Raw genomic sequence first — 24,715 nt, 5'->3', positions numbered from 1 at the left:
GCAATTTTTAGAACCTTGATCTAAAATCTGTAAGGCCTGGCATGACCAGGTAGTTAGGGTACTTGACTCGTAATCTGAGGGTTGCAGGTTCAAATCCCTGTCATACCAAACATGTTTGCCCTTTCAGTTGTGGGGGGCATTATAATGTGATGGTCAGTTCCACTATTCATTAGTAAAAGAGTAGTCTAAGAGTTGGTGGTGGGTGGTGATGACTAGTTGCCTTTCCCTCTAGTCTTACACTGCTAAATTAAGGACAACTTGTGCAGGTAGCCCTTGTGTAGCTTTGCACAAAATTTAAAAAACAAACAAACCAATATCTGAATGTAATGCTAAGTGTAATTAATGTGTTTATTAGTTCAAGATTAATAATTTCATAGAACAATCAAGGAGGACACATCACAATTTCTTTGTTGTCTCACAGCCAAAATTAATATGGCTATTATTTTTCATTCTTTTGTTTCAAGTTTAATAAATTAAAAATGTGTAGCATAAATTTCAAAATACTATGCATTAACTTTTGTCATAAGAAATGTAATCAAGAAAAGTGGAATTAAAAAGAAATTAATTAACAGGGTCAATTGCAGTAAGAATAATATCACATTCTTATTAGCTCTTACAAGTTGAAAAGATAATCCAATCAAATCATTATTCTTAAGAACCATGGGCAATGACTATAATAATCTGTATATTAGTTATGTATATATTTTTGAGAAATTATGCTTACCACCTACAAATGTTCTTGATTTGAGTTTTAAAAAATCAGGTTTGATACACCCCTTAGTAAACACTAATAATAATTTTCCACTTTCCTCAAAATTTAGAATATTTTTGTTTAATACATTACTGAGTTCCATACTGCTCCTAAAGTAAAGAAAATAGTTTTATTTTTATAGTTAATCTTTACGTTATAGTTTCACACTTACACAAAAACCTCTAAATGTTTTGTCTATTTCTACAATAAAATCAGTTGTGACTGAAAGATATGTTAATTATTCATTGCTGTTTCACTCTGTAATAAACTGTACAAAAAAGTACCAATTTAAATTAATTTAACATAAAATATTCTTTGTTTCTCACTAGGTGAAACAGTACTGGCTGGGTCCAAACTATACTCGAGAGGGAGTTCCAGGAAACGATTTGAGCCGTACCAATCTCCCTGATATAAGAGTTGCCTATCGTTATGAAACCCTTGTAGAAGAACTTTCTACAATTTTTCGTGTTGTCCAGCATAGTTAACTGACTAGAAGAAACATTAAGATGGCTGCAAACACTTATTGTTCATTAGAACATACTGGGCTATTTAAAATTATTTAGGACTTGACTGTAGACATTTGTACCTAAGTGTTGTTTTTAGTTTTGATAATTAGTAACTGTAATATTTCTGTGCACATTAGTAGGAATTACTATTTCATGGTTCTGATAGGAAAAAATAATAACATTTTACTAATGCTTGAATTTAACACTATTATTGTGTATTGTTTGTTGATATTTCACTAGGCAGTACAGAGTAAAAGAAATGTGAACTACTGGCAATATACATTAAAGGGTATTGTGTACAGAAATATATTGTAATATGTTTTTAATGCTATGCATATTTCTTATTATTTCAATAATAATTGAACTTCAGCCCACTGAATTTCAAAAAATTTAATTCAAGAAAGCATGATATTAAAAATGGACATTTTGTTGGATATTTGCATTTTTGTATAGTTAAGATGTTTTAGCTGAGGTTATTTTTTGGTGTCTATAAATTACCTCAGTCATAATACGTAATGACTGAAATTTTTTATTTCAGTCATGAAGAAAGTTTTCATTAAGTTGACAGTGTAATCTGTATTATAGTGTATAATACTTTGCTTAACATTTAGTAATTATGTGCCAACATATATAGAAGGTTAAATTAATATTTAAATTAAAAACTAAAAAAATAATTTCAGATCCTTTAAAAGAGTGAAGTGCTTTTTTTGTTGAGGTGAAAACAAAGTTCATCACATTACATCTTGAAGTCAGTTAAACATATGGGGCTTCACAAAGTATTAAAATATTAACCATTTAGAAGTAATTACAGAAAGCTCATGTTAGGAAGTTATGAATGGCATTACTTATGTATTCTACATTGTATGGCACAGTTTAAGAAAACTTAAATTTGTAGCTGAATTACTGATTTTGAGCTTTATCATGAAAAGTTCATGCATCTGAGCATGACAGTTCAACAGTGTAAAGAGGAGTGAACATCATACAAAACATGTAAATTTCCAACTTACTGCTATTGCTAGTGAATTACCTGTGAAATTTGTGAGAAACAAAAATCATGCAAAAAAAAAAAAACCTTCACATTTTGTATTTAGTTACCATTCACACTAGTTATCAACTTTTAAGAAGTAGGCTTGTATAACCTATCTTGGGAGTCTTAGATCTAATTATATGGTGTATCTAAATTTGAAAATTACGTAAATTTGACTTATAGCTATTGGAATAGCATGTTACACCTTAGTACAAAGTTTAAAGTGAATCAGTTGAATTGCATGCAAAAACTATTTCACTCCAAATTTTTGAAGCTACACCCTCTCATTCATGACCCTTCATTTATCCGCTGGAGGGGAGGAGTCAATAGCACATGTGCAAACTTCTATCATTTTGTCAAAAAAATGTGATTAGAGTTCAAAAAATTAAGTAAATATACATACGTTCATAGGTCTAATTGAGGATTGCTGTATTCAAAGATATAGACTAATGGTTTTATCAGTGTTTAGTTTTATTGGTTATCTAACAGGAAATCTTAATACCAATTTCCCTTCTTGATACAAAAATGTTCATATCTTTTTTTTACAGATGCCATGCACATGTTAGCTCTGTGCTTAATATGAATATGTAGTACATTAGTATTTTGAAGCATTAAGACTTTTGTGATTCTCTGTATGACTTTAAACTGAAGTAAATCCTCTGCATATATATATATATAAAATTTATGAATCCATATTCCTCCAAATCCACATTGTGAAAATTATGCATTCTGTGAGTCAAAACAACTCTTCCATATGGACATAAACTTTCCAGATACCTCAAAGTATACCTAAACACTTGTAATTAAATTAATTGTTAGTTGTAACTTTTGTAAAAAATCTTTAAAAATGTAATCTGCCTGTAAATTAAACATAGAAAGAGTTAAGAAGTAACTAGAAGCTGGCATTACACATGATGGAGCAGTAGTTCATAGCTTTAATTATTACATATTTGTTTGAGCATGGAGTTAGTACTTTGCATGGTGATCATATTTAAGTAATACAGAGGTAAATATCTATGTTTTAAAAAAAGATAAGTATTTCAGATAATTAGTTTTGTCCAATACTATGATTATAAGTGATAGCTTAGTTTTCATATCTATAGTGTGTGTATAATGGAAATTTCAACCTTGCCTTTGTATTGCAACTGGAGGTGCAAATTTGAGAGAGAAGAAAGGGTTAGAATGATTGGTGTGTATTTGTCAAATCATTTAGAAAGATTAATTTCAAATATTTCAATTCATCAATAACTGTGTTACACTATGACTACAACTGTTCATAAATTCTTATGTAGAATGGTGGGTGGAATTTTTGAAATGGGTGTTGTTTCTTTGTTATTAATATTCTACAAGATAAAATGCAAGTTATCACTGGATATGATCAAAGTTAATGGTGATGCCCTTAGTAAGTACATCACTATAATTCAAGGTTTTAAGTTCACACAAGATAAAACAGTATAAATAAGAAAAGTTCACATGTATTTGAAGTGTAAACTACCCTTCCAAAAATGAATGGCATCCATATTAGAAGTACTTGTATTTTTTTATTTGTTTGAAGTTTACATTTAATGTCTGAAAAAATAATGAATTAATGAATAACAAATAACTTCTAATAAGATGGTGTAGAAATATCTTCTCCTTTCAATATGAGGAAAACGAAACTAGTGAAACCAAAAATGCAAAAATATATTACTTCATATTTGTTGAATGACAAGGTAACAATGGAATGTTTTATTACTATCACTTTAACATGTTGAATATTTCAATTACATTTAGTTATCTGCTTGCATCTAATATACAAGTAATTTTAGATCAAAATAACCTTGGTCTTGATTTTTTACCAGATCTTAAAGGCTTGACATCTCATTTTTCAATGTGTTACAAAATTTATTTTGCATTGCTATTTCCATGTAGCTACTACTATATGTTTAAAATACATTTCTTTGGCAAGTGCGAGAAAGATAGTGGAACTAGGGTTATTGACTTATACACTGTGTGAGTAGAGCCAAGTCAGACACAGGGAAAACTGCTGAAAATACAAAAAACGTTTTCACACAAGCACAGAAAAAAGTATTGAAACACAGGAATGTTAAACTGTTCATTATATGTAGTTGGCAAGCATTTTTCTACAAATGGTATTCTTTACTTAACATTTTTTTATGTTTAAGTATTTTTTGTTTACATATCTATATATATATTTGTTATTTCTATTTAAAGTATTTGTTTGATATGCAATATTGTGAGCTTTCTTTGCACTTTTACACAAAACTTTTAAACACATTTTATTTCTGATTATCAGTATCTTCTAAAGGTCTTTTAAAAGATTTTTTTGCTTAGTCAACATAACTTGAAATTAATAAGTTATAAAATTTCTAGAATATTTAATTTATTGCAAGGTAATGAAAGCTACTTGAAATATTTTCTACAACATAAATCTCATTCATATAAAAGATTGGAGTTTCTTTATTTTGTGTTGTGGTTACTTATTATTTAATATGAGTTCATATATGTGTATGATGCTGATTAAGTAAAAATGAAAATTTTGTACGAGTTTCTAGGTTATTCTTCCTGGTACAAAATATCTGTATCAACCATATGGTACAACTGACACTGTCAACCATTTTCAATCAGCATATAAGAAAGGAAAAAATTATCTCTAGAATTTATAATAGTAGAAAATCTAATATATTGAACTGTGTTTGATGAAAGTTACTTTATAGTAAAAAAATAAAGTTTACCATATTTAAATTTGAAGACCAGTTTCTGTGGTGTTTGTCTATAAATACAAATTTACAACACTGTAATGAAGTTTTAATACTTGTAGGCTTCGTATTAGTATAGATTTGCAGTTATTTTTATTGATAATAAAGTAACATATAACATTTTGTCCAAATAAGTAACATTATTTTTTAGATCTATTATCAAATTGTAGATAAAGAAATCCAAGTATAGCCTTACAAAACAACAATACAGCATTATATGTAAGAACAAGACTCAAGATTGAGTTTCTTTGCCATTATCTTTATGAGAAATCACTCCCCTGATAATCATGTCTGGAATCTCAACTGCAAGCCAAGGTCCCAACTACAAGACAAAAAGCATTATCACATTAAATAAAATACATGGTTGATCATTAAACGTTTATGGCCTCAATGTAGGCTCTTGCAAGCTCATACTAAAAAATAAAGAATATATCTGCATAATAGAATATAAACTGGTATTTCATAAGTCAAAGTATTTTTTATAGTAAATCATACATCACACAATTCTTATCTAATAAAACCAGTAAATTGAACATTCTAAACAAAATCCAAGAAGAATCAGTGTGACCCCTCAATGGTCTTCACAGTTTGAAATATTTATTGTAAAAACCTAGTGCTGCTACTTAGGTATAATAACTTAATAAAACAAATATTATACCCAACTTCTATATAAAAAAAGCTTTTCCGCTAAGTTTGAAATCTAAAATGAATTTTTCCTTTGAAAGTTAATAAGGCAGATAAAATTTTGTCACTATCATGTCACCTTTGAAAAAGACATGCAAAAATAATTTAACATTTTCTAAAAGAGTGATTTCTCTTTTACAGCATAAAATTGATGGATTATTACATTTAATATTTTACAGTACTTTTAAAATAATATCAAAAGCTAAATTACTTGTAGTAATAGATCATCAGTGACTTAGAAGTGGAAATAAATGTGTTTTGTGTGAACTTAAATTCACGTTGTTTGTTTCTTTTGGTAATGCATAAAAAGTGGAAGTTACCAAATATCTATCATAATTAGGAACCAGGATAATAGTTTAACCCAATAAAGGGATAATCTCGATGTTGCCCAAAAAAAATATTTGCCCAAGATATGTATTTTAGACATGAATACAAACACTACTTTTCTCTGCAATTTAATATTTACAATGCTAAAAGGTGAGCCAGTCAAACAATGTGTAATGTTGAATTTTGTAAAGCTCACAGAAACGTTCTTCACCAACAGTGTATATGCAGATATGCATGTTTATTGGCTAACAGTCAAATACTGGAAATCTAAAATTCATTGCAGAATTATACCACTTTAGACTTTACAGTATTCCAAATGTTCTAAAACCTTCTGTGTTGTTTGCTTATAGCAAGGATATTATTGAATAAACAAAAACATTTTTTAATTACAAATTTCAAAGCACTGGGTCACTTTCTATTATATGATGGCAACCTCATGCCTAAGATTTGAAAAGTCCTATGTATAAATATAGAGCTAACTTGTTCATCTATATTTTAAAATTACATGCAATTTTGTAAACTTCTTTATATCACAAAGGTAAGCAACCATACATGTACTATTTAAATAGCAATAAATTAAAACTCCTTAGCCAAAATTATTAAGACATTTCTGTGAAAACTGAAGTACAGCAAGCTAGACAGAAAACATACAACTTTAGAATATAAGAAAATTTTCATCATTTCTACCAACACATTTCAAGAATCATAGCTGATGTCTCACAAGTAAGGCAAGCTTAAATAAAGTTTATAATATTATATCTGACAAAAGGTCTTTCCAAACTTCATTTTAAGCTACAGAAACATTGATAAATAAAATCTGTCAATACCTGACTTATAAAAATCTAAAACTAGGATTTAAAAAGTAAGCTTATATTGCTCAAATGTTGAATTTGAAGTACTTGAGTGATATAAGTTGACTGTGTAACAAGAATGATACGAGTAATTTAGTTACTAATGGTGAAAAATAGTATAAACCCAACTCATCAACAAGGTTTTCATATTGTATGTGTGTGTGTGTATATTTTGTTATATGCATGCCATGAGCTAAGCTATTTTAACATACAAACTAATTACTAGCTCTTCAACTATACTTACTCCAAGTGCCATGGCATGTGCTATGCCAAATTTTGGAACATTTCGACCCCATAGGGGCTTAAAATGGTCAGTCAAGCAAATCTTTCCTCCTCTAAAGAATAAAAACAAACAAACTTAAGAAATGAATATAGGTTATTAGTTTTAATGACAATTGCAACATCTGTATCCAATACATATCACATAATAATGCCATCTTGACAACAGTCTTCAAAAAATATTTATTCTTGATTGGTTAAATGTACATTCAAGCATTTATAAAGCATATTTCTTAAATTATGGAATTAAAACAACTTGCTAGCATAAGAGAAGTGTTAAATAACAACAAAATATTTATTTTTTGATGCAAATAAAAATATTTGAATAAATCGGAATGTATATCATTTGTGAAAAGGAAACCTAAACTACACTTTATAATAACAGCTAGCTGTTTCAAAATTTTGACACACAGATTATTAATCTTCTTGTACATAACAAACAGCAAACTTACCCAAGGAAGAAATTGGACTACTACTTGTCCATTTACTAATTTTTATCTTCATAAAATTCATAACATCAAAACAACTTAGAAAAATATATTCTCCTTCATGAGATACCAGGTATAGCTAACCAGTACACCAGTGTACAATAAAGCTTGTCAAATATAATTATTGTAGTTTTTAATTCAAATATAAATCTAAAACAAGAAAAAGAAAACTTGTACCTATACATCTTTGCAGTTTTCCCATCTAATTCAGGAATGGCTATCTCTGGAGCTGTAGTGGGATATGTCACTGGAATCTACAAGTAAAACACAATACATTATAAATCTGTTTCAGTATGATGATTTTGAATACAGTACCTGTTTGACTCCTTCAATTACGTTTTAGTTTTCTGACATTAGTTTCAATGATACAAAACTTGTTTGATGGATAACATTCCCTGTTCACTTATTAGTAACATCTCAACGTGATTTGATTAGTAATACATATTACACCCAAATAAAACTGAAAGTAATTTAGGTCTATTTATTAATATACGCTTCACTGATCTAAGAATTATACACCACAAGATTTATTACATTAGCATATGGTTTTGTTCAGTGTAATACCTATCATTCTTATATTACACGTATTTCAGACAATCAGCTAGAAAAGGAGAAAAAGGTAAGATGTTATAAATTCTTCCAGGTAACTTATACTTCATAAAATGAAAATGTATGTATAGAGGAATTATACTCTGAATAAAGCAGTGTGAAATATAAATAACGACTGTTCAACATTATCCTGTTAAAAATTATAAAATTGAACTTTTCTTTTTGTTTTCCCATTCCATCATCTTTAAATGATGTATCCGTAGGTTTGGTTTTAAAATATGTACATACAGCAGAATCATATAAGTAAAATCTTACTTACATCAAATTCGATAGCAAACTCATACTTCAGCAATTCATGAATATACCAACACTTGCCAAACCACCTGGTGCCATCTTTGTTGGATTCTAGTCTGAACCAATCATTGTCTGCCTCTTTGTTGTTTTGTACATACTGAAATATACTTTAAAACTTAAATAACAAAATTAAAATACAGAAATTAATATGATTTATTTCACCAGGGTTTATTTAAAATGAAAAGAACACCATAGTTTCATCCAACTGTTACTACATAAACTGTTTTTTATGAAGTTTGTTCTAAAAGTAATTAAGTAAAGCAAAAGTTACATAAATTGCTACTTACATTTATAGCCGAACAATTAGTGGAATTCAGTAATCAATTAATTGTCATTACATTCAACTAACTATTGTTCTTATGGGATACCTTAGAAACCCCCTTCAAAAATCTATTATTTTCATAAGATGGATAACGAAAATTACAATATTTCCTTTGTGTTTGTTTTTTTGTTGTTAAACTACCATGTTCTGCCAGCCACAGGTAGTTAAACTCAATATTTATTATTTTGATTACTTGGATAGTTGAAATAATTGAAAGTTGTGAGTCGTGACAAACAGAAATCTTGATTTCAATTACATGATTATTTTGTTAGTTATGATACCAATGACTAACCTGTTTAAACTTAATGAAGAATAATAATGTAAAATCATAATAGCAATATTTTAATTACTGGATAATTGGAATAACTGAAAACAGTAATAATCTAAAACACTAGCTGGTTATTTTCATCACATTAATTGATTTAATCATAATTTTGACTAATCTAGTACCATAAATTAAATTAATCAGTGTTATTCATACATACAGGAGATTAGTTACACTGATTAATTTAATTTAATTTACTACCTAGTGCTACTTATATTATCATGGTTCCCAAATGTGAATACTAAAGAGAGTATATTTGTTAGGAATATAAGTTTTAAACAGTTATACAGAATTTCAGTTGAAATGTTATGTACAGTAAAAAATAAATTACATTTTAAGTAAGTTTGACAGCATTTATAATAACCAAAAAACATGAATTTTACTTAAGAACTGTTTTATATCATGAACATCATCATGTACATGGTATGAAAACAGAGAATAACGAATAGTTTTTCTTTTTTTCTAGATGATCTCAAAGTGGCAAAAATGACTGACATGGCTAATTGTGTGCTAAAATGAGAGGGCAAAAGATATGATGGCCCATCCTTGGTACTAAAATGCCTAGTTACAGCTCTGTATTCTATTTAATTTATAAATAAAACAATTTTATATAAATAACTTTTGAGTTATTAAATAATGTGGGATGGATGGAATAATGTTAATCACTGGTACTTGACAATATAATAACGGATAAGTGTGTGCATATTATAACTTATAAGAAAAGTAATGACAAAAATACGTGTTTATAATCAAAAGTGTAAAACTACATGATACAAGCTAACGTGTAACATTAACACTACCATACTACAACATATATAATGACCTACCTTTAATATTTGGACAAGTACCACTTTTATCTAACGCTAAAAGAAGCGCAGCTACGAAACAGATTGATACTGATAATTTTTTGAAAACGTATACCACAAAAATGAAATGTTTAATAATACATTTCAATACCTATTACCTAAACGAACATTAACATAATGTTCCAGGAGTGAGATACGACTCGGAAGTTATTTAGTTTCATTGTCATACACTTATTGCATGTATTCTATTTGTAGATCTAAAACATAGTAACTTTTGTAATTGCTGCACTGCCACGGTGACAATTCTGTCTACGAGTTCCAGTTAACGCGCTTATAACGACTGCGTTTATAAACATAACTCAGTACGATACGTTAAGCCTATGTTTACACTAGAACATAGTAAAAGGTCATGCTGTCTTATAAGATAATTAAATACACAGAGCGAATTTTACCTTTATAAGCGACTGATACTCTTCTTTAAGACGTGTAGGCCACAGATCTTTGTCCCTTGGACCAGCTTTAGTTTTGAGTAATGGAATGTTACTAAGAGTTTTCTTCGTTACCTCGTCTACCATATTGTTGTTACAACTATAAAACACACATCGTGGAAAAAACGTGCTATTACTATTAGACTATCTTCAACATGATTTACTTTCATTAATAAAATGTGATAAACTAGTGACCAAAACAATATTTGTAACTTGGTCCAAATAAAACAAATCGTGAAAGGTAAGTTTCAAATATCTTAATGTTAAATATATGAATATTAGTACAGGTTTGTGTTATATCACCTTTTACTTCAATAGCTTCGCATGATTTGGGCTGTCTGAGTGGTACGTTTAATAGCACGAACTATCAAAATATTCTACTTTTACCGGCCGTGATTAATAATCAATTTGGCTCTGATTATTGAAAGTCATAAGTCAGTGAGCAAAAAATCAAGTTTAGAAATCTCGTTTCCTTCCAACTGAATTTAGTGATCTTCAAAGTATCATATTATTGAAATGGAAAAATATAAAAAGAATAATAAGAGCTCTTAAAAATCCTGTGGCTACCCGCTAATACAGAGGTAAGTTGACGGACTTACAACGCTAAAATCAGGAGTTCGATTCCCTCGGTGGGCTCAGTAGTTAGATTGATGTGGCTTTGTTATAAGAAGAAAAAACACATACACACAACGAAATCCAGTGATAGTACTGTATAATGTACTACATAAAATCTTATAGACTAGTATATAGGTGCTTCTCAGAAAATCCTACCCACAGGTACAGTAACGTAGGAATGGGGGAGCAGTTGCTTTGTGCAATTCGAGGTAGGCGCACTTCGAGCCCACCATGCACACTTCATCTCCACAACGATGTTTATGCCCATCTTCAATAGCAGCTTATTTTATGCTAGATAGCACATTTCTTAAGCCTGCCAAATTCAAGTAACGGTTTTAACCCTGGATGCGAATCTCACTGTTTATGTATAACGCCTCTTAAAAAGGCATTGCAAAAAAATTTCTTTAACATCTTCTCCACTTTCTTTTTTGAATAAAACTATACTTACTGGTTGCGTTTTTTTTTTTTTTCGATAAACCAATATACAGTAATACGTTGTTTTTGTTTTTTTCAAACAACCCTGAACAAAAGCCTCGAGTGCCGCTGACTAGTTGTTCTTCTTCTACCTGTTTGTTTTGTCCCGAAACTGAGTTTTTAGCGTTATAAGTTTTTGGTCTTGCTGCTGTTAGCCCTTGTGTATTTTACAAATTAATTCTAAACAAACAAACGAGTAATCTAAAAACGCATAACCTAGTATTCTGTCTTTAAGTTTAATGTTCGTTTGCCTATGTTGATTTATTCTATTGTTTGATTTATCCTTCCTCATGAAACGACGTATAAACGACTTACTTTCAAGAACAGGCCTACCAAAGAAGCATTAACACAGTGAAGGTTGGTTTGTTTTGAATTTCGCGCAAAGCTACACGAGGGCTCTCTGCGGTAGCCGTCTGTAATTTAACAGTGTAAGACTAGAGGGAAGGCAGTTAGTCATTACCACCCACCACCAACTCTTGGGTTATTCTTTTATTAACGAATAATGGGATTGACCGTCACATTGTTACGCCCCCACGGCTGAAAGGGCAAGCGTGTTTGGTGTGACGGGGATTCGAATCCGCGACTCTCAAATTACGAGTCGAGGGACTTAACCACCTGGTCATGCCAGACAGTGAAGAACCTAAGTAAGTAATCATGAGTGAAGTACGTATTGATATTAATTTGTAGCTACAGTATCATTATCGCATATTGGAAAATAGATGTTTATTGTTGACCAAAGCCTCAAATTAGGCAAATTATTAATTTTCCCAACTCCACAATGATGTTTACGAGTAAGGTAATTATATCTAGATGCGCCGACACTTATTTACTTCTCGAATCCTCACACTTGTAATTTAGGCAACGGAAACATTTTTGCTTTCTTGTTATTCTGCATTTTGATTTATTTCACTTTTACTATATATTTCGGTTTCCTTCTTATTCTGTTTTAAAGCTTCTGTTTTATCACTGAATTTATTTTTGTTGTATCTCAGCCTGCAATTGTTAAACACCGTCAGTTGTTCGTTACTTTTTTCCCCCAGGTGTCTAATGGACAAAGCAGGGAACAATTCTGGAAACAAAAGGTAGAGGAGAAGAGTGAAGCCAGGATCTAGAGTTAGCTATTCAAGGCATTTGTCAAAAAACGTTAAAAAAGACAAAGACAACAAAAATCCTGAACTTTCACAAGAAAATAACGAAGCCCAGTACTTTGATCATGCTCAGGAAAGTGATTCTTCTGACTTCATCTATGACAATGAGAAAGATGACATTAAAGTTGAGAGCACTTCTTTCTCTGCATTCTTGGTTTTCAATGACATGGGGTACCTTCAGTTGGATAATGTAACACTCTGTCTAAGTATCAACAACGGCTTTCAGATGGAGCTGTTAGCCAGAGGTCCTCTACCATTTCAACATATGGATGGGTCCTTCCCCTCTGAAAGGGGACATGGCATGAGGAGTGCATAGTTTACAAGAATGGTGTCAAACAGGCAAGATGTGCCCAAATCATGACTTCTCTATTCCTCATTCAAACAATCTGTATTTCGTTTCTGCTGCCTTTTATTTACTTCATCTGTCTGAAGCTAAGCCTTATTATTCGAAAATGTTGATTATTTAGCAAGTAGAAAAAGATCGAAAATATCTTAGCCCATGTGAGCATCATTGGCTACAGACTGGCTTTTGCAAAATGGATAGACTGAAGAGAACTATATTCTTTGCTTGGTAGTTGACATGAAGCTTGGAAACCAAATTGAAGGAAAACAAAAACATTGGATGGAGGTGCTGGAGATAGTTATGAACTACATCAAATTTCTTGCCTCTCAAAACTCTGCTCTCAAAGATCATACTGAGAAAATGAATCAAACTTCAAATCCCAGGAACATTCTTGCACTTCTTCAGCTGATTTCCGAATACAAACCAGTCCTAAAGACCTATTTGGATTATTCCGAACCATATCCTGGCTCAGTGACGTACTTGTCACCAGAAATTCAAAATGAATTTATGGAACTTTTAAGTTCAAAAGTTAAATGGAAGCTAATTAAAGGTATGAATAAAAGTAAATACTATAGAGTGGTTCTGGACTCGACATCAAAATGTCTTATTGAGACCAATTATCACACGTTATGTAATGCATCCTTACTTATTTTGAGAAGAAGAAGGCGAGTTTGAAATAGTATTTGTTCCGATACAATCTCCAGCAAAAAAAAAAAAAAAAGAAGAAAGAAAATGCCGTACCTCTGGAATGAGTGATCCTCCAAAACTGGAATTAGGTGGTATTGCTATGGATTATTCTCCATCACAATGTTATGATAGTGCTACTATGATAGCGTGCTACATTTCAGAATTGCGTGAAAGGATTTCTGATAAGAAACTAAAGGCATTGCTCACAAACCGTGACAACCATAGTCTCAACTTGTTTGGTGTTGATGCTGATAGCCATGAATCAGTTTGTATGACATATTTTGGTGTGATCAAGAGTATTTACATCTCATCTCTCGGTGTACTCTTTGATGGGAAGCTGCAACTAAAACATTCAGCGTTTCTGTAAAGCAAGACTGTGATTCATGGTGGAATTCCCATACTAATGCAGTGGTTGTGATAAAAGAGAACCTTCATGCTGTGCTGGGTCTTTATTAAGATATGTCTGAAGACGAGACTTTCATCACCGAGACTATAGAAGGTGTATTTCAAATAATCCCAAGCCTTCTGCAGTTCATTTTCTTGGGACTCCTTCTCTTCAGATTAAAACCTCTATCTAAAGTTATTGTGTACAGAAACTTCTCTAAGATACAGTGATGAATTTTTAAGAAGCCGACACGGATCCCCATTCTTTCAGAGAGACTCTTGAGGGCTCCAGAGATATGATCTGGTAAGGCTCTGGTGGAGATCATTCAATGTAAGGGATAAATACCACAAAGTAAGTGAAACAGAGGATGGCTGGGGAGAGAGAGACAGAGATGTTGGTCTGATAGTTAAGTGATTAACTAGATTATGTGATGAAGAGTGCTGTGGACAGATTGATCCAGAAGATGCGATACTACTTCAGAGACTTGATTAGCTTCACCACCAATTCAGGTTTCTCTTGAATGCTGAGAAATTGATGGCTGGTGAGAAAGATATTCAGGACAGTTGCATTAACCTGGTGAGTTGTTATATGATGGTATCAGTGAATCAGAGCTGTTAAATGAAATTACTGAATGTCATACTTTCCTTTATACTCAGAAAAAACATTTGTAACCTATTGTCTGAAGATTGTCTTTGTGATTTGGCAGTCTTATTTCGAAAGGTAAATCCAAGAAAGCGTTGATGAAGACAGCGTCATAGATGTGTTTGCATGAAAAAGGCAAGAAAAGTAAAGCGGATATGTAATTGTTAGTGTTGGTCATATCAAACATTCTCTCTGGTTGTTTTTTTTTCAGATTTACCACTGGGGACACACTTTGGATCCTTTGCCTTGGGTGCATCAAACCATCACTACACCACTTCCTGCATAAGACCGCCATTGGAAACTATGCATATTATATTACTACAGTGTAAGTATGCATAGTACGTAGGGATGGGCTAAGTGAAACCGGCAGTCAGATTTAATCTATTGGCTTATGCAGATGAATAAGTGCTGGAGGGAAGGAAAACAAAGGGCCAGAGAAGGATCTGAATGATAAAAGTAAGGAGGCTATAATGTGACAGATTTAGAGTCAAGTACTCATTTTTTAATGCCAAAGTTTGTTTAAATTAAATTTATATTTAGAAATGTACATAACCTAGGCTGTGTTTATACTGGTTCTGTATTTCGAATTTCACGTTTATTCCATAAGAATATATACAATTTTAGAATGCATGAGTCATCAATATTTGTATGTTGGCAAACATATTTTAGTTGTTATGTAGTTTAGAAAGTAATAATCAGAAAACAACTTTGAGATTAAATAAATTAAAATAGTGTTATTGAATAGAAATTATCCAGGGAACCTTATTGAAAAGGGCATGTTCACGCCAAATTATGTCAGTGAGAGTACATTCGGCCCGGCATGGCCAGGTGGGTTAAGGCGTTCGACTCGTAATCTTAGGCGCGCGGGTTCGAATCCCGGTCACATCAAACATGCTCGCCCTTTCAGTTGTGGGGAATTATAATGTGACGGTCAATTCCACTATTCGTTGGTAAAAGAGTAGCCCAAGAGTTGGCGGTGGGTGGTGATGACTAGCTGTCCTCTCTTTAGTCTTACACTGCTAAATTAGGGATGGCTAGCGCAATTGCCAAACCTTTAGACCTAAGAGTTATAAAATCAATAAGAAAAATGAACTAAAAAGTGTATTATTGAAATACTAGTCGTTGATGATTTGTTGCTTGAGGAAGTGTTACAGGAATATTATTATGTCCCGATTGGCCAATAGGGACATAATAATTGTTCAAGCTCGTATCGAAGCCGAAAGAGAAAAATATCTTATCCAGCAAGCTCCCATTGAAGCTGGAAAAATGAATTAGGCTGAAAGAAATGGAAATTCGACACAACTCTAGTCAACCAAGTCGAAGTGATAACTTTGAACTTAATCATCATATTAAAGTTCCACCATTTAATGAAAATGAAGTTGATAAATATTTTCAACGTTTCATTTTGAGAAAATTAGCCAAACATTGGAATTGCCCATCGATTGTTGGTTTGTTTGTTTTTTGAATTTCGCACAAAGCTACTCGAGGGCTATCTATGCTAGCCGTCTCTAATTTAGCAGTGTAAGAGTAGAGGGAAGGCAGCTAGTCATCACCACCCACCGCCAACTCTTGGGCTACTCTTTTACCAACGAATAATGGGATTGACCGTCACATTATAATGCCCCTACGGCTGAAAGGGCGAGCATGTTCGGTGCGACGGGAATGCGAACTCACGACCCTCAGATTACGAGTCGCATGCCTTAACACGCTTGGCCATGCCGGGCCTGGCCCATCGAAAAGTGGTCATTATTATTGTTTTAACTGGTTAAGCACAAGAAGCTGATTTTGCTCTCTTTTTTAGAAAAGTGTACAGAATATGATAATGTTGAAGCAGCTAGTTATTCTCAAAGCATATGAGTTAGCACTAGAAGCTTGTCCCCAAATGTTTTGAGGTTATCACAAGCAAGATAATTGAACTTGAATAAAATTTACCTTTGAAAAAGAAGTTTATATTTTAATCGATGGTATAATGCTATGCTCATTGGCGACAGTTTCACTAAATTAAAACAATTATGTCCAAATGAGGATGTGAGGATCTCAGAATTTACATGGATGAAATAAAAGGTGAAACACTGCAGAAAGCAGCTGCTCTTTCCGATGTTACACTTTAACACATAAAAACACTTTCATAAAAAGAAAATTCTAACATATCAGTAGAAAGTGATATTGTTTAATCCACTAAAGTTGATGATTTTCTCATCAGACTCTTATAGTTTGAAATCTTTTTACAATTAGTGTTTAACTTTATTGAAACCATCAAGGCCTGTCTGATATTTTTTATAAAAAATCTAGTCATATTATGTGTGATTATTGGCTTTTGAAAATAAAAAAAGGTGGAAACATCCGATACGTTTGTATCCTAATATGGACGTAGTTTCACCAGATCATTTGATGTTGTTAATTCGGCCACTGATATAAATGCTGCTATAGCTAAGGAGGAAGTTAAACCTTCTGTATCTGTTGGTTCTGTGTTACTACCAATCCCACATCCATTCGCATTTTACGATATACTGGGGCGATGCAATCATTATTGTTAGAAGGTGTATTACCTTTGAATTTGAGATCCGCCACTAGGGAGTTTGTTATTGCTCAAGGTACTGAGAATGGCTTTGATAATGTTCCTCTTCATGACATATATTTGGCATTACACTTAGCTTCTGGACCAGTTGTGATCAATCGAAAATTAGATTTCTTTAATAGTTTCTATTTAATTTAGAGAGTGGATCAATCGATATGGATTAATAAGTTCCTTTTTGTTACTTAACATTATGTTATTACTCTATGATTAACTGCTAAAGTTGAGTTGAAGCCTTATTTGAATACGTAATTACCATTATCGAGTATTTCATAGCCTGTATAATAGTAATACTATTTTGTTTTTCTCCCACATATGTTTTCGTGAGGAAATAATAAAAAGGAAAACTATTATTTAGCAGTAAGTTCCGTTTATAAGCATATATTATTTCCATGTTTCATATTAGCAGTATCAGTTCTGGCTGCTAGATGGCAGCACAGCTTATTCGTTTATAACCACCTTTTTGACAAGTTTAATAAAAATACAGAGAGAGAAATAATATAACTAAATATTCAAGGTATCGAGGATATCAAGTATTTATTCAATTTATATATCTCTGTACAAGATATTGATATCTGAAGTTAAAAGAATCAGTTTCTTAATTTTCAAAAAAATTCACTGTATAGCGGTCTATTTTTCTTCAAAGTTTCAGTTGGGTCAAACCTGACAACTGTATACATATGCGGGGTATCATACTTCATGACCTGGGATTTGTATGATGTACACTCTATTAATCAACATGATTATAGCATGTGATGGAGTCTATTGTATACACATGAAGTAAGTTGGTGTGTTCTAGAATTCTTATATCATCCTGAAGAAACCATTCCAGCTTCATTGGTTCCCAGTGTAAACCAAAATTAAAATATACTGACAAAACTAATATGATATTAATATTATAAATTACCATTGAATTATAGAAATAAAGATGACGTTCACTTAGCATCAACCTACTTCATTGAAATTGTTTAAAGTAAGGAGGGAAACAAGTTTGTTTTGTTTTTTTCAAAAATTAAGTATGATGTGCGGATGGCAATGCCAAAAAGTACAAGGTAGGGATAAATACACAAAAACATATAAAAATCACGACATATCTTTCTAAGAATAATATTTTCTAAAAGCAAATGTCAAATTGCTGTTAGTTGCATGAGTTCAGGTTTGAATAAAATCATTTTAACTGAATAGTGCTATACATAATCTTACACTGGATAATAACTACAAGCTTATATGATTGACTTATTACTTATTGACTATTCATGCAAGGAGTTTTGTATGATCTTATGTATCAGTCTTTACCTTGTTTCTGTGCATTTTTGTATTTTCATTCCTACATGATATTTATTTTTTGCAAAATTGTTTATATTACTTGTGTATTAAGATTTGAATATAACTGATACTGAAATAAGATCCTAACATAAGTCGCACTTAAAAATGTTTAGCTGCACAATGCTTATTATACACAAATTTGCTTACGTTTGTTACAACTCAATTAACTGTTTAGTTTACCCTTCCACGATTATTACAATGCTATGATATACTGTTGTCCAACAGAAAAGCCAAAATTTCCTGTTAAACGCAAGTTCGGAATTGTTACACGAACAATGATTTAAAAATAGAGAGTAAAGAACAACCAAATACAAGTGTATTTAGAAATATAAAATTATTTATGAACACATATAAAATGTTCTTTTACTAGGAAAATTGATGCAGATCTTTTTTTCGGTGTCATTTAGCTTAACATTCCTCAACTGGGTGAGTGACTCGCCCAGGGGTTAATGGGATCAAAATAGGGGTGAAAGAGTATTATCTATTGCACAAGAAACTGAAGAACAAAGAGTCATTAGTTATTACTACTTATTCTGGTTATAGTTTGATAAATATGTTTATGTTCTTTTTTATTTTATGTTGTGCTCATTTTATTTGTAATTTCATGTATATTTATATTATAATAAATAATTTTTCATATTCGAACATGGATGAGTGAGCTGTTGTGAGAAACTGATAAGGTTGATTACATTGGAAAAGGTTGAGAAGTACTTATTTATCGAACGGGCTCGACAAGAGAAAAGTCTAGAGCAATCAAGATACAAACTGTGGAAATACTTGGTTTATATACCCGAGCGAAACAAAGAATGTGAAGTATCCCACAAGTCTACAGCCAACGTTATACACGCAGTCTTAACCTACCTTCCTAAAATTCTATATACTAGCTTTGAAATGCCAGATTTTAAATACGTGGGCTGGGATTCATTTCAGTAGGTATCTGTAACTTTCTGACGATAAATTCGAACAATAAATTTGCAGCGTATAATTCACTCATCTTAAAATAATATATTCAAAACAAGTCAAACGTATCTACAAAACTTCTTTACACTATAGAATATCACAACAGTATCAAAAACTCTAAATTATTCTCTTTTCTTGTCAAAAGTCTACGAAGACTAGTTCAGTTACTTCAGAACACCCTTTGAAAAGACAAATTATTTCCCTTATCTCTGTTAAACTGTGAAACTTATTTTAAAATATCACCCATTGCAACTAAACTGCTAACTTCACTTTCACTGACTTACTTTTTCTAGCTTAACTTCTTTAAAAATGGACTGTTACAGTTACACTGCCAATCATTCTGTCTAGATCTTTCAAATTATCTCTCATTTGTTTTTCTTTCTTTTTCTGTCTCTGTATCTGCACATATTTATAGCACGCGGCAGAAAAAGTTAGAAATTTCTAGCTCTTTAGTGACAGCCATACTACACAAAATGAGAAAAACTGTAACTTAGAGTAAGATTATATCAACAAAATTACAAAAGCCTAGTGCAACAATTAAACTGGTTACCCAAAGTACGAGTCGTAGCGAGTTAGGTAACAAAATGAGTCGTAACTGTTGTTTTTAAAATAATCATCTTTTAATACTCTTATTATGGAAGTCAAATTATCATTAAGTATTAAATTACTAAATAAATTAAATAATAACTCTTAAACTAAACAGTCTTTTATCTCCAACAGAAAGTAAAAGCAACGGTTGCGGTATGTAGCACTTAACTGTGTAAAATAATTAGAACTTGTTTACAACTTTGAGATACCCAGGAAAGGAGATTACCATAACTACATGCAAAGACAGCATAGAAACTTTGAAAAATATTATGTTAATACACTTAACGAACTAAATATTTTGTACTGGTCAGAGAAGAATGAAATTCATGAAAATTTCTGTCATTTGATATCTTGTAAAGTATTAAAGTAACTTTCTTAATTTCTATTTAGGTATTTAGCACTTAGTTAATGACACTTTTTGTAAACTAGATGTTGAAATGTCCTTAACATTTACTAATTTATAAGATCAGGTAAATGTTACATATGACAAAAGCTATTCGCTAGATAATTGTACCAATAAGATCCTTTAGCTATGTTCTCTCTCTGGGGTAGGATCAGTATTGAAAGTAAGTCAACGCCTTGAATGACATACTTATAACAAGTTTCAGCGTCAGTATGTCATACGATCAAAAAAATTTGTCAAGAATATCATGAGTATGGTAGTACTTACAGTAGGAATTAAACAAAACTGTGTAAGCATTTCACAATTACTGTTGAGTAGTAAACATACCAACTGCAGCCAACAAAGCACTTGGAAAAGTCGTTAGAATGGAACCATAAACTCTAAGTTAAAGGTACTGGGAAAAAATCCCAAAATCATCATGTGTCAGTTCATTCAAACATTTGTTGGCATTAGGGGAAAACTGGGAGAAAATTATTCACAACAGCCTAAAATAAATCTAATCAAAACATTAGTGAAGAAAGGGCTTGGTTGGTTGGTTCATTAGTATTTTATGGCGAAAAGCAATCAGGCTATCTGCGCCAAAGAAAGGGCATGTGACTACATCAATTTAATTCAAAATATGTCATTTTGTTTTAGGCCTGAAAAATAACTAGAAGATCCATAGTATTGTAGTTTTTGGAGAAAACAAAATTCGAGCCATATGTTAACAGCTTCTAATTAATTAATTACTAGAAAACACATTATTTGTAAAATTAAAAGGTTGTATAAGAAGAAGAATTTCTAACTTTTTTAAAAAATCATCCTTGTGATAGGTAATCTTGTAGCAAGCAATGCCGATTTGCAAAAAATAATAATAATAAATAAATCAGCATTATGAACAAATATCATTATGGGTTAACAGACTGCATTTATCTCTAGTCATCTAGAACCTCCTTTTCCACAGTGGGATTCTAAAAAATACATAATATTGTGAGACAGTGAGCTTCACACATTCTTCTGAGAAATTGTCACGAGAACGTGAATAACCACAAGATTTGTTTTATGGGTCATTGTCTGAGCTCTTTTAAATTCAAAGTTAAGTTGCTGTTTTTATTATATTACAAATTGAAATGTTTTCAATATAACTTAAATGGACTAATTTTATTTTATATTAAGTGTTGCAGCAGTTGTTATAAATGTATGTTCTCACATGCTGAAGTTTTCACCTATAATTTACTGGGTGTGAGTTGGCGAGTTGATGTTTTAACCACAATGGTAACAAATTTAAGATATTTTTATTACTGTGTGAGAAAGTCTATCTCAGTATGTACAAGTTGTTCTTTCTCTAAAATATGTCATATGGAATAGTCGTTGATGTAGGTAATCCAAGCATTATGTAATATCTCACCCAGACCACTTTCTTTTGATTCAAATAGTAAAATAACGTGGTATTGTTTTAGTTCTGTGAGGACATTTAGAAAATTTTTTCAACCTAGCAAAGTGTTTTTCGTTCCGTGACCAAACAGTTTGATAGTGATGTGATTTTTTGAATGCGCTTCTTTTTCCTTTTGACTTTGTGTTGTTATGATGTTTACAAATCGTACTATGGAAGAACATTTTTTGAGACAACGATATGAAAATGCTGCAAGGATTAGAACAAAACGCTTTTTAGATGCAGAGCTTTTGCTAGGAATGGTGAAAGAAATGACAGTATTCTTGTTTTATCCTTAGGACTGAGACATTGATTGGAATATAGCTGGGCAATCTTGGGCATTCATGATAAGATCTCTAACGGTTATTTCTCGTGATAGGGGTTCTAAGGTAGATAAAGAGAGTTATGTTTATGTTAAACAGCCTGAATATTCTAAGATCTACTAGACTGATCTCTATTGATTTTCAAGGCACTCATTAAAAACACAAACAAGCATCAATGAGAAACACAGGATGTGATATTTAAAAATCTCTGACATATTTCATTGCAATGCTATCAGGTGGAGCAATTGGTGTCTTGTTACAATTAGGCAGAAGTTGGAAATATTCAGGAGTGTCTCAGGCAAGCTAGGTATGTTACTGATGCTCCAAAACTATATATCACATCGAGAAACATTGTGAGACATAATGATGACTATAGTATACGCTAATACAATCATACCACCAGAAACTTAGTACAAGGCTGTCATATTCATCTGGATATGCACATCTGTGGACTACTTGGAGAAGACAATGGCGTTCCTTAAGTGTACTCAGCCTTTCAGCCATAGTGTGGTATAAAACTGATAGCAAGTTTCTATCAGCACAGCTATTGAATTATGCATATGATGTAAGCAATTAAACCAACTAGTGTTTTCTGGGATTACCAAGTAGAAGTGAAATTCTGGCAGATACAATGGCAAGTTGGTAAATATACTGTGAACTGAAATAAAGTTGTGACTCTTAATTTCTGAGGTATCAAGCAGTGTTTTACTGTAGGATATATATGTAAATATATCATTTAATAGCTTCTTGACAGCTGAAAATGCATCTTGACTATTACTTTTTAGGTTATTGTAAGAGACTGACATGATGTTTTGTAATAATCATTTGATCTAGCTGAGATAAAGCAAGTCCTTTCTGGATAGCACGCTGTGCAAAACTTATTAAATACATGCCTAAAACAGTTTTATTCTTATTTGGGAGTTTATTGAAAGAAAATCTATTGTACTATCTATTGCAAATGTTTATTATTAAATCATAATTTTGATAAGAAACAGAGGGAATAAATTTAAATGTGAAAGGTAAAATAAAAAATAAAATATTACATCAATAAGATTTCATTTTTAGAAAAGCAATTTAACTAGAATGGTAAACAAACACGGCTCATTAAAATGAAAAACGTGGTCAGTACGGGCAGTTACCATATGATTATAATTTTTCCATTATTTCTGATGTATAAAGTAATATGTGGAAAACTGTGGCTTAAGTTTTACACTGTTCACGCATTGGTTGATTATTTTTTTCGTAAGAGAAGATGATGAGAAATAAAGCTGTCTCAATGCAGAACCTAGATATCAAAACGTTTTCTACTGGATTTATGCACACATAGAAAGTCAATTTTTAATAATAAGTTTTGTCTAGAAGAGCTTGTTGTTTTGTTGCTCACCATAAATCGTCTTCATACATGGAAAGAACAGTCAAATTGTAGTTGGGCATTTAAGGAGATAAACAGGTTATAATAGACTATACATTTTGTGTGCTGCCTATTTTTATCTAACTCAGTGCAGAATCCTCCAAATTGCTACATAGATATAGCAAACCATGATAGAACTCACAGAGTCACTTGATTTCAATTCTATTAGAAAAATAGTAACAGAATGTTCAAAATATTTTCATTAGAAATAATTTTTTACTTCCAGTTGGAAGTACAGGGTGTTCGGAAAGTCACTGTGCACTTATATATTTATTAACAGACAAAACTGCACAGTGAATTTCCGAACACTCTGTATTTAACATATTAAGATGACGCAATAAAAGATGGTTGTGAGGATAGGTAACAGACCATAGTTGGATAACTTGATTATTCAATTCGTCAGTATCATCTAATGTAAGATCTATTTCAGTCAACTTCACTTGAATTAGATTAGATTAGATTAGACTATTTGAAAAAAAGTAAGAATCATTTAGAAATTGTAAACACACTGCCAAATGGAATGCTATTACAGTGAAACAAGTTTATAGTATTCTACAACGCAATTTGCAAATGTTGTAGGTAAAGTAATGTTTATAGAATTCTGGGCTAGATAAGTATGGTAAGTCCTTGTGAAGAGTCGAAACCCTCTGTTGAGTCACAGTGTTCATTATCTTAAATATAAGGTCTCTGACCATGGAATGAACCAAATACTTATTAATTCCAGTCAGGGCATGCTAGATCTTGAATATAAAACACACTCCCAAAGGAATGGAAGAAAGGTTGTAAATGATGCTCAGTTCCCTTGTACACTTGACTTTAAACTGTTTAATGTAAGGAATGAAAGATAGTTTGTTATTTAATAGAAGTACTAACAACTCTGTTTCAGAAATTTCTTTATACCACAAATG

The 24,715-nt window shown here is 31.6% G+C and overlaps 1 protein-coding gene and 1 pseudogene across 2 annotated transcripts in view; one reads left to right on the top strand and one right to left on the bottom strand.

The window, feature by feature from the left end:
* The window catches only part of LOC143232123 (AMP deaminase 2-like), a 108,244-nt pseudogene extending 103,209 nt beyond the window's left edge, over positions 1-5,035 (top strand). The window contains exon 20 of the transcript XR_013017386.1: positions 1,081-5,035. The product of XR_013017386.1 is annotated as an AMP deaminase 2-like (transcript). The remainder of the gene's footprint in view (positions 1-1,080) is intronic.
* Positions 4,558-10,929, bottom strand: Ufc1 (Ubiquitin-fold modifier conjugating enzyme 1). Its single transcript, XM_076467211.1, has 6 exons — positions 10,820-10,929; positions 10,481-10,616; positions 8,541-8,672; positions 7,850-7,926; positions 7,150-7,240; positions 4,558-5,365 (listed from the first exon to the last, which is right to left on the bottom strand). Exons 2-6 carry the CDS (start codon positions 10,601-10,603, stop codon positions 5,276-5,278), a joined length of 513 nt encoding a protein of 170 aa, XP_076323326.1. The 5' UTR covers positions 10,604-10,616; positions 10,820-10,929; the 3' UTR covers positions 4,558-5,275.
* Between the last annotated feature and the right edge of the window lie 13,786 nt (positions 10,930-24,715).

This window comes from Tachypleus tridentatus, chromosome 11 (genome assembly GCF_004210375.1).
Source record: "Tachypleus tridentatus isolate NWPU-2018 chromosome 11, ASM421037v1, whole genome shotgun sequence".
NCBI classification, from domain to species: Eukaryota; Metazoa; Arthropoda; class Merostomata; order Xiphosura; family Limulidae; genus Tachypleus; species Tachypleus tridentatus.
This window is presented reverse-complemented; position numbering and strand designations above follow the sequence as displayed.